This window comes from Carassius carassius, chromosome 20, assembly GCF_963082965.1.
Source record: "Carassius carassius chromosome 20, fCarCar2.1, whole genome shotgun sequence".
Taxonomy (NCBI): domain Eukaryota; kingdom Metazoa; phylum Chordata; class Actinopteri; order Cypriniformes; family Cyprinidae; genus Carassius; species Carassius carassius.
Window position 1 is genome coordinate 17722 of NC_081774.1, and position 12279 is coordinate 30000.

At 41.2% G+C, this 12279-nt stretch overlaps 1 protein-coding gene across 2 annotated transcripts in view; it reads right to left on the reverse strand.

Moving 5' to 3' along the window:
- The window catches only part of LOC132095935 (receptor-type tyrosine-protein phosphatase mu-like), a 165764-nt gene that overhangs the window by 15933 nt on the left and 137552 nt on the right, over positions 1-12279 (reverse strand). For both annotated transcript variants that reach the window (XM_059501024.1, XM_059501023.1), the window contains one exon: positions 9420-9517. In XM_059501024.1, coding sequence (XP_059357007.1) covers positions 9420-9517 — 98 coding nt within the window. The remainder of the gene's footprint in view (positions 1-9419; positions 9518-12279) is intronic.

The window sequence follows — 12279 nt, forward strand, 5'->3', positions numbered from 1 at the left end:
ACCTCACTGATTGGCGTGTTTTTGAAGCTGCTGCCACCGATCTGGACGAACTCACAGAGACCGTAACATCATATATCAGTTTCTGTGAGGATATGTGTATTCCTACCAAGACTCAATTAAATTACAACAATGACAAACCGTGGTTCACTGCAAAACTCAGACAGCTCCGTCAGGCCAAAGAAGATGCTTACAGGAAGGGGGACAATGTCTTGTATAAACAGGCTAAATACACACTGGAAAAGGAGATCAGAGTGGCAAAGAGGAATTATTCTGAAAAAATAAGGACTCAGTTCACTTCGAACGACTCCGCATCAGTGTGGAAAAGCCTAAAGAAGATCACCAATTACAAGACACCACCCCCCAGCACTGTGGAGAATCAACGACTGGCAGACGATCTGAACGAGTTTTACTGCAGGTTTGAAAGAACACCCATCACCTGCCCTGAACACCTCTCCACACAACCGTTCACACCAATAACAACTCCTGCAACCAACCCTGAATGCCTCTCCACCCTTCGGTTCACACCAATAACAACTCCTGCAACCAACCCTGAATGCCTCTCCACACAACCGTTCACACCATTAACAGCTCCTGCAACCCATCCTGAACAGCTCTCCAATCAAGCACTCTCACCATTCACACCTCCTGCATCCCTCCTCTCCCCCACACCTGCAATACAGATCAGCGAGGATGCGGTGCGCCAGGTCTTCCGGAAGCAGAAAAGGAAAAAAGCACCAGGCCCAGATTGTGTTACACCAGCCTGTCTGAAATCCTGTGCTGACCAGCTGGCCCCCATCTTCACACAGATCTTCAACAGATCGCTGGAGCTGTGCGAAGTCCTTTCATGCTTCAAACGCTCCACCATCATCCCCATCCCAATGAAACCCAAAATTACAGGACTAAATGACTACAGGCCTGTGGCTTTAACATCCGTAGTCATGAAGTCATTTGAAAAACTGGTGCTGGCCCACCTGAAGAACATCACTGGACCCTTGCTGGATCCTCTTCAGTTTGCCTACAGAGCAAACAGGTCTGTGGACGATGCAGTAAACATTGGACTGCATTATGTTCTGCAACACCTAGACAGACCGGGAACCTATGTGAGGATCCTGTTTGTGGACTTCAGCTCGGCTTTTAACACGATCATGCCAAACCTCCTCCTCCCCAAACTAACTCAGCTCTCCGTGCCCACCTCCGTCTGTCAGTGGATCAACAGCTTCCTGACAGACAGGCAGCAGCTAATGAGGCTGGGAAAATACACATCCAGCACCCGTACAATCAGCACCGGAGCTCCCCAGGGCTGTGTTCTCTCCCCACTGCTCTTCTCCCTGTACACTAATGATTGCACATCTAGGGACCCTTCTGTCAAGCTCCTGAAGTTTGCAGATGACACCACACTCATCGGCCTCATTCAGGACGGTGACGAGTCTGCTTACAGACAGGAGGTTAAAGAGCTGGCTGTCTGGTGCAGTCTCAACAACCTGGAGCTTAACACGCTCAAAACAGTGGAGACGATCGTGGACTTCAGGAGAAACCCCCCTGCACTCCCCCCACTCACCATCATGAACAGCACTGTGACTGCAGTGGAGTCATTCAGGTTCCTGGGCACCACTATCTCTCAGGACCTGAAGTGGGACATTCACATTGACTCCATTGTGAAAAAGGCCCAGCAGAGGTTGTACTTCCTTCGCCAGCTGAGGAAGTTTAACCTGCCACAGGAGCTGCTGAAACAGTTCTACTCCACCATCATCGACTCCATCCTCTGCACTTCAGTAACTGTCTGGTTCAGCTCAGCTTCTAAATCTGACCTCAGAAGACTACAGAGGGTAGTCCGGACTGCTGAGCGAATCATCGGTACAACTCTCCCATCTATTCAAGAACTGTACTTATCCAGAGTGAGCAAATGGGCTGTTAAAATCACTCTGGACCCCTCACATCCAGCACACTCCCTCTTTGAACCGTTGCCATCTGGTCGACGCTACAGAGCACTGAGCAGCAGAACGACCAGACACAGGAACAGTTTCTTCCCTCAGGCAATCCATCTAATGAACAGCTGATACACACTGAACACACTGAACACACTACACTTTATATTTATATACACATACACTTAATTTATCTAACACACATACTTAGTATGCGGGAAGTCGTGGCCTAGTGGTTAGCGAATCGGACTCACAATCGAAAGGTTGTGAGTTCGAGTCTCGGGCCGGCAGGAATTGTGGGTGGGGGGAGTGCATGTACAGTTCTCTCTCCACCTTCAATACCACGACTTAGGTGCCCTTGAGCAAGGCATCGAACCCCCAACTGCTCCCCGGGCGCCGCAGCATAAATGGCTGCCCACTGCTCCGGGTGTGTGCTCACAGTGTGTGTGTGTGTTCACTGCTCTGTGTGTGTGCACTTCAGATGGGTTAAATGCAGAGCACAAATTCTGAGTATGGGTCACCATACTTGGCTGAATGTCACTTCACTTCACTTCACTACACTTAAATTTGGCACATAATATACATGTACATACATAACTGCATTTTTGTAATATACCTGCCTACAATTGTCAATTTGTATATTGTCATTCCTTATCTACTTATTTGTATTTTTTGTATTTTTATATTCTTTTATTATGTGTTTTATGTTCTGTCGCTGTCATTCTGTTGTACTGCGGAGCTTCTGTCACGAAAACAAATTCCTCGTATGTGTAAACAAACCTGGCAATAAAGCTCATTCTGATTCTGATCTAGGGCCACCCCTGGTTAATAAACATGGACATACTTAATTATTCATCTTTTAAAACATCTGTCAGCCAATCAGAATCCAGAATTCAGCAATGCACTGTTATAACGCGTCTCCAGAAGGATGTTCCTGAGGCGTCTGTGATGATGTTATTCACACATTAATGTTGTCATTCACACATTACGCTCCGCTAAATGAGTTCTGCACTTCCTGATGTGACACGATACCCGACCTCACACGTCTGACACTCACAGAGACTCAGTTCAGCTCTAACTCCATTACACTTCTCACGCAACGCAAATAAAACCTCATTATGTGGCAATATAATCCAGTCAGAGGAGAATCAGAAGTATTAGAACAGCAGCTCTAATAACTCTCAGCCTGCAGCTGCACACTCTTTCCAATCCAATACAGCACGAATAAACATAAGCACAGCGTATATGACAACATGATTACAAAATCCACTTTACATTAAGACGGAGAGAGAAAGAGAGAGAGAGAGAGAGAGAGAGAGAGAGAGGAAACACAGAGACACTTGCTTCTTTTCCCAGAGATACAACGAGTGCAGAAATTAAATTGTCTCCAGCATCATTAAAGCCGGAATGTAATTGGAGACAGGAGACGGAGACACATGAGAGTGTCCCGCTGAGACGAGCCTACAAACAACTCCATCTCAGAGTCCTCCTCCGGGATCAGATGACAGAAAAATCATCAGATCATTTCAGCAATTAGGAATCTGTGTGTGTATGTGTGTGAGAAACAGAGAGAGAGTCTGTCTGTGTGTGTGTGTGTGCATGTTCTTGAATTCATGGTTTATGAGGACACACATCTGTATAATAGGTATAGGTAAACCGGAACTGGAAACACTTCCCATAACACCCGATGTACTTGCTACATTATAAGAAGAATGGCATCTACGCTAATATTTGTCTGTTTCTCTCTTATTCCGAGGTCACCGTGGCCACCAGATCCAGTCTGTGTCCAGATCAGAGGGTCACTGCAGTCACCCGGATCCAGTACGTATCTAGACCAGATGCTGGATCAGCACCTAGAAAGGACCTCTACATCCCTGAAAGACAGCGGAGACCAGGACAACTAGAGCCCCAGATACAGATCCCCTGTAAAGACCTTGTCTCAGAGGAGCACCAGGACAAGACCACAGGAAACAGATGATTCTTCTGCACAATCTGACTTTGCTGCAGTCTGGAATTGACCTACTGGTTTCGTCTGGTCAGAGGAGAACTGGTCCCCAACTGAGCCTGGTTTCTCCCAAGGTTTTTTCTCCATTCTGTCACCGATGGAGTTTCGGTTCCTTGCCGCCGTCGCCTCTGGCTTGTTTAGTTGGGGTCACTTCATCTACAGCGATATCGTTGACTTGATTGCAAATAAATGCACAGACACTATTTAACTGAACAGAGATGACATCACTGAATCCAATGATGAACTGCCTTTAACTATCATTTTGCATTATTGACACTGTTTTCCTAATGAATGTTGTTCAGTTGCTTTGACGCAATGTATTTTGTTTAAAGCGCTATATAAATAAAGGTGACTTGACTTGACTATAATGACTTGGGTACTACAATGTAAACCAAATCACTCGAAAAACCTACTAAAGGTTTGGATTGATGGAATTATAAATAGTTGGATGGGTGGATGGAACGATAAATTATGGAAGGATGAATGGACTGATAAATGATGGAAGGATGGAATGATAAACAATGGATACTTGGAACGATAAATGATAGAAGGATGAATTATGTAAAAATTGATGGATGGAACGACAAACGAAGGAAGGATAGATGGAATGATAAATGATGAAAGGATGGATGATGGAAGGATGGAATGATCAACAATGGATAGTTGGAACGATAAATGATGTAAAAATGGATGGATGGAATGATAAATGATGGACAGATGGATGGATGGATGGATGGATAGATGGATGGAATGATAAACGATGGAAGGAGGGATGGAACGTTAAATGATGAAAAGATGGATGGATGAATGATAAACAATGGAAGGCTGGATGGAATGATAACTGATGGAAAGAGATGGAAGGAACAATAAACAATGGAAGGGTTGATGGAAGAATGGATAGATGGATGGATGGATAAATGAATGGATGGAATGATAAACAATGGTAAGACGGATGTAATGAAATGATGGAAAGATAGATGTATGGAAGGATGGAATGATAAATGATGGAAGGATAAACCATGAAAGGATTGATGGACTGATAAATGATGGAAAGGTGCATTGGATGATGGAGGGATGGAATGATAAACAATGGAAGTGTTGATGGAAGAATGGATGAAAGGATGGATGGATTGAAGGGTTATTAATGTATGGATAGATTGAATTATAAACAATGGATGGAACAATTAACTATAAATAGATAAATGGATGCAATTTTGTGTGTTTTGTCTCCAGCAAAAATGTCCTCCATCAGGATACACACCTGCTCTCTCTCTCTGTCTCTCTCTCTCTCTCTCTTTCACACACACACTATCTCTCTCTCTCCCTCCCTCTCTGTAGGATTGGTCTGATCTGCTGTGAATCTCCCAGAAGTCCAGAGCAGAGTGTGGCAGCAGATGGGCATCAGTGGAGCGCAGCGGTGGGTTTATGGGTCTCTGTGGGGAAGCAGCGGCGCTCAATCCCACATTAGATCAGCTTCATATAACAGAGCACACACACACACACACACACACACACACACACACACACACACTCACAATTGCATAATAAATGAAAAGAAAATAGAATACAAATAGATTAGAAAGGTAGTTAGATTTTTTTTTAAAGAATAGAATTAGACTAGTGAGTGTTAAAGTTAGAGGGCCAAATAAAGATGGAATAGATGTGTTTTGAGCCGATTCTTGAAGATGGCTAAGGACTCAGCTGCTCGGATTGAGTTGGGGAGGTCATTCCACCAGGAGGGAACATTTAATTTAAAAGTCCTTAAAAGTGACTTTGTGCTTCTTTGGGATGAACAATCAAGCGACGTTCACTTGCAGAACGCAAGCTTCTAGAGGGCACATAAGTCTGAAGTAACAAATTTAGGTAAATGGGTGCAGAGCCAGTGGTAGTTTTGTAGGCAAACATCAATAGCCGCATCTCCACTGTGGTCAGTGCGAGCCAGGGCTTAAAACGGGCCGGGTGTGGTTCATAGCCTCGGGCCAGTAGCACCGAGGCCAGAATAGCGCAGGGTTTCCACAGTCAGGTCTGAAGCTCCGCTGCGCGTCACTAAAACACGCCCTTTACACGCCTCTCAGGACAACGTCATGCAACCTCATCATTTCAACAACAAAGAGAAGTTATCAGAAAACTAAGAAATAAGTCACTGGAACATGCGCGATCACAAAACGAACATGATAAAAGCGGCCGTTTGTTTGCATGCTTAATTTTTAATCATCAATGTTTTAACTATAGAATAAGTGATACATTGATCATATTGATTTAATTTATCAGGACTCAAAATTAATCACACATAAATACACTTATTTCTATTTTATTTATTTTTTAACACTCATGAAAATAGCCTGCTTATTCAGTCGAGTCTGTTTCTGTTTATTTGTAGCCACAGTAGCTGTCACATTTAGAATGAATGATAATATCTTTATTTTTATAAAAGCTCCCGAACAAAAACATTATAATATTTTTTTTATGATAGGCAACGTGAGCTAAACTCTCGAGACGAGGCTTGTGACAGATAATATAAGTTACTAAATAAATACACGATTGTGATAGAGAATAAGAAGCTGACGTCTGATTTATCCAAGCAGTCATATTTACCATGTTTACTATGGTAATGTTAATGCCCAGCGTGCATAGTCTTTTGCATCGTTTATAAATATTTCTGCCTTGTATGGTGATTATAATCCACATCAGATCAAGTTATTTCAAACACTCGCTGCTGACTAAAAGTGAGTTTTGAGCTTGACTTATTTAAAGGGGCTGTAAGTAGGAATTACTCCCATCTAGTGGTGAAATTGTATTTTGCATTCAAACTAATTTTGCTCTCCAGCGCCTCGCTTTTTCAAATGCGCGTTGCATCTACGGTAGGCGATATGTACCAAGAAGCTTTGACAGGATGTCTTCTAATAGCACTTCGTTTTGGCGACGATGTTTTCTTCTCCTGTGGCGTGGCATATGTATGGTCCATAATAAGAACGCAATCCAGACTTTTAAACTTGCCGGTGCAGTTTCAAGCGCCTCTCACTGCTCTGCACCTGCGTTTCTGGCTCTGACCGAAAACGCGTTGGCTTAGTACTTTTTGTCCCTCTCTGCTATTATAGTTTTGCAAGATGGCGGAACTACATGGAAGCCTCCGTCGACCTACCCGTCCCATGTATATAAAGATAATAAATTCTTCATTTACGAGGATTAGTTGAAACATTGGCATAGGTATTTGTACACCATTGAGGGCATATTTATGAATAAAAATATTGATTTTAGATAATAAAATACCTAAAAAGTTACTTATTGTCCCTTTAAAAAAAGTGTTTAATGCTGGTGTTATAGCTGTTATCTTTCTGAAATAATCCGTAGCGCAGACGCTCTCTATTTTTATAAAAGCTCCCGAGCAAAAATCATTATTATATTTTGATGATATGCAACGTGGAGCTAAACTCTCAAAATGAGACGACATGAGACGACACACGATAAAATGTTACTTAATAAATACACAATTGTGAAAGAGAATAAGAAGCTGACGTCTGATTTATCCAAGCGGTCATATTTACCATGTTTACTTTGGTAATGTTAATGTTTAGCGTGCATAGTCTTTTACATTGCTTATAAATATTTCTGCCTTGTTTAGTGATGCTTTGGCCCAAGGTTTTCGTCGGGCCAAAAAACCCTGGCCGTTGGCCCAAAGGAAGCCCTGGCGAGGCACGATCAAGCCCCGGAAGTGACAGTGGAAACGCGACTGGCCCTGGCACGCACTAGGACGCCCGGTTTAAGCTCGACAGTGGAAACATGGCTAATGCCTTGAAAGATCGGACAGTTTTAGCAATGTGGTCTGAGAAAGTCAGCTGATCATCAATCATAACTCCAAGTCTTCTAGCTGTTTTTGAATGTGCCTAACTTGAGGGTGAAATTGTGATGAAACGATGGGTTTACTGGAATCACAAGCATTTCTGTCTTGGCAAGGTTGAGTTGAAGGTGATGGTCCATCATCCAGGAAGAAATGTCTGTTAGACAAGCTGAGATGCGAATAGCTACCGTCGGATCATCAGGATGGAATGAGAGGTAGAGTTGAGTGTCGTCAGCATAGCAGTGGTATGAAAAGCCATGTTTCTGAATGACAGAACCTAAAGATGCCATGTAGACAGAGAAGAGAAGTGGTCCAAGAACTGAGCCCTGAGGCACCCCAGTAGTTAGATGTTGTGACTTGGACACCTCACCTCTCCAAGATACTTTGAAGGACCTATCTGATAGGTAAGACTCAAACCATTGAAGTGTGGTTCCTGAGATGCCTTTTGCCAGTAGGGTTGATAGGAGGATCTGGTGGTTAACCGTGTCAAAAGCAGCGGACAGATCAAGCAGGATAAGTACTGAAGATTTGGATTCCGCTCTTGCCTTCCGTCTTAGAGAATTAATCTCAAATTATAAGACTTTTATATAACTGTCATGATTAAATTTATTCAGTCTTAATGCATTTTTAACTCTACTTTTAAACACGTTGAACTTTAATGGTAATTAAATGAATCAGAGTGCTAATGACTGTAATTAAATGAGCTGATTTCAGTGCTCTTCCGTTGTGAAACTCATTCACAGCATTTAATAAACAAATGTTTTTTTAATTTAAAATAAAACTGATTGCAGGAAACCTCCAGATTGACAGCTGCTCTTCAGCAGCGACTCTTAAATATCACTTATATAAAGCACGGTTCTGTTATTATAGTCAGCGTTTGTCCGTCTGTCTGTCTGTCGATTGGGAGGTTTGTGCTCTTCTGTCTGATAATGAGCTTCATTGATCAGTTTCTGGCCACTTCACATTGAAGAAGCCCAGAATGCATCATTTACTCAGGAAGTGATCCTGCGGGAGTCGATCTCACACACTCATCTGAACTTCAGACACCACACACACACACAGACCCCCCCCCCCTGCCAACACAGACTCACACACACTCACATTTTACCCTAAAGAAGCAATAACAGATTATATTCTGGATAATGAAAATTAATCTTATTGAAGATCATTAAGCACTGGCATTAATTTTTATGACAATTAAAAATACTGTAAGTGACTTAATTTTCCAAATCACTCATAAAATGTCACTACTACTGACAGGGAAATTTTTCAATATTAATTTATTCATGAATTCATAATTTAGTGCTGAAATAATCAGCTTGTTCATGAATCTTCACCAATATCGTGGGGAACAATATTTTGCATTTTGTGTGCAATTCTTGGATTTGTGTGTAAAGTTTTCAAAATGTAGATACAGATACTTTTTAGATACTGTACTTCAAACATCTAAAAAAACGTTGCTACTGTACACCACACAGGTCACTGAGCTGATCTGAATAATGACTGAGCTTGACATGATTCATTTACAGAAAGTGCTCTAGAAATACTTGCGGATTGATGTGACTGTGAATGTAACTCAGAGATGATGCTGTGTTTTTGTGAGTCTCTCAGTGAACAGATGATGCAGATGTTCGCACAAACACACACTTACCCTGCCAACTTCCACCAGGTTGGTCACCATGACGATGGTTGCCGTGTTCTCCTGCCACACCATCCTCCAGAAGTCGATCGCAGTCTCCTGCATCGGTCCTGCAGAGACAAAACACTCCGCTTAACTGAACAACCTTTGAGGAGTTACTCCATCATGGAAACAATTCATCTGAATTAATATAGTTTTTAATCAAGTGCACACACACACACCATCTTTGTCTCTCTCTCTCTTTCTCTCTCTCTCACACACACACACACACACACACACACAAATACTCCCTCTCTCTCTCTCTCTCTCTCTCTCACACACACAAACACACACACACACACACAGAGACTCCCTCTCTGTCTCTCTCTCTTTCTCTCTCTCACACACACACACACACACACACACACACACACACACACACACACAGAGACTCCCTCTCTGTCTTTCTCTCTTTCTCTCTCTCTCACACACACACACACACACACACACACAGATACTCCCTCTCTCTCTCTCTCTCGCTCTCTCTCTCTCACACACACACACACACACACACACACACACACACACACACACACACAAATAATCCCTCTCTCTCTCTCTCTCTCTCTCACACACACACACACACACACACACACACACACACACACACACACAGAGACTCCCTCTCTGTCTTTCTCTCTTTCTCTCTCTCTCACACACACACACACACACACACACACACACACACACACAGATACTCCCTCTCTCTCTCTCTCTCTCTCACACACACACACACACACACACACACACACACACACACACACACACACACACACACACACACACACACACACAAATAATCCCTCTCTCTCTCTCTCTCTCTCTCTCACACACACACACACACAAATACTCCCTCTCTCTCTTTCGCTCTCTCTCTCACACACACACACACACACACACACACACACACACACACACACACACACACACACACACACACACACACACACACACACACACACACACATTTTTTTCACATCACTTTCCATAGACTTCTATTACATTTATGCTGATAAAATAATATTTCTTGCACTGCCTAATCGTTTCGCTTCATAAGATCTCAATATATCGTCTGGAGCCACAGGATTAATTTTGAGTTGCCCGATGGGATTTTTCGCTTGGAGGAATGGTTTCCATTGTTTTTATGTGCAATTTTTCTCATCGGATAAAAAGTTTATCCTACTCAAGTGTTTGAGTTTTCTACATTTTCATAAGTTTTTTTGCATTTTTAGTATTTATGTATTTACATTTATATTTAGTAGACTCTTTTATCCAAAGTGACTATATGTATGTGTATATATATGTATGTATATATATATATATATATATATATATATATATATATATATATATATAGAATAGAAAAAGAATATAGAAAGAAGGAATTAAATTTTTTTAAAGAAAACAAACACTCAAACAAACAAACATGTTAGAAATTGAATACATGGTGCAAGTTTTTTTTATTTTTATAAAGAGATTTAGAATAGAGATTGCTAGTGTTTTTTAATGCTATATTCCAATATGCGTATAAAAATAGATAGATAGAAACATAACTATTGTTAGAAATCTGTATGATGAGCTCCATGGAACCCAAAAATGAAGATAAGAGCTGATTTTTCAGAAACTCTACGACAGTTTGTTGATGTTCAGCTGAACTGGTTTGCATGTGTTTGTCAGTCGCGAGGTTTGAAACACGTGTTTCTCAGCGTCTCGACGGCTCGAATGTCTTCTCTCGCTCCCACGAGTCTCAGGGGACACTGGGATGATCGCAGGCGAGCAGGACATCTGCTGAGTGGGTTTGTAAAGCCTGTCAGACACACACTCTCATCTTCAACATTTACTGTCTGCACACACACACACACACACGTGACAGTCTGACGGAGAGAGCGGCAGAGATGTTTCCAGAAACTGTAGCTTCTGCGTGACATCTTCTGCTTCACACGAGCAAATGTTCTGCAACAGAAGCTGCTCAAGATCCTTCACCATCAGAACCAGCAGCAGATGAGTTCACAGAGCCATTCCTTACAGACTCACACACTGCAGTGAAGCTGGATCTGCTCTACAGCGCCACCTACTGAGCATCTGCTAGCTAAGCTTTGATTATTTTGTCTCTTTTGATCTCTTGGGCGAAACAGAACAAAGTGGTGTTCCTCAAAATGAGCTCAAACTAAACTGACAACATTCTAGTTATAGGATTGTTATCATTAACTAAAAATAAGAACATAAAAAACATTTTCTTACTTGAAACATAACAAACATTAACTGAAATTGAACTATTTTTAACTAGTTGCCAAAACTAAAATTGTTAAAAAAATTTATATAAAAAAAAAAAAAAAAAAAGAAATTAAATATTTTTGTATTCTTTATTCTAATATAATTTGCCATTTTTATAATTTTTTTACAATTTACTAGACCTTTCTGGGTGAAAGTTTCTACACATTTTTAAGCGGAATAAAAAAATAGCAAAAACTATATAGACTGATACAAATGACAAAACAATTACTAAAACTAAATTTTAAGTGAAAACAGAAAATATAAAAATCTACTTCAAAATATTACCAAAAAAACTAAATATGAAATATTAATATTTTCCAAATAATTTTTACATGTCAAACAGGACATGAGTTTGTTTTTGCAACAGTTGTATCTATTTAAGTATGCATCACAAGTATTAACCTATGTAAATAAGCATGATTTAAAAAAAAAGTGTTTAAACTACCAATGACATATATCAATTTAAGTTAATTTAATTGTTACTAATTAACTTTTTCACGACACTAGAATGTTATTTATTTAAACCAAGACATTACAGATTTAATAATCCTCAATCCTC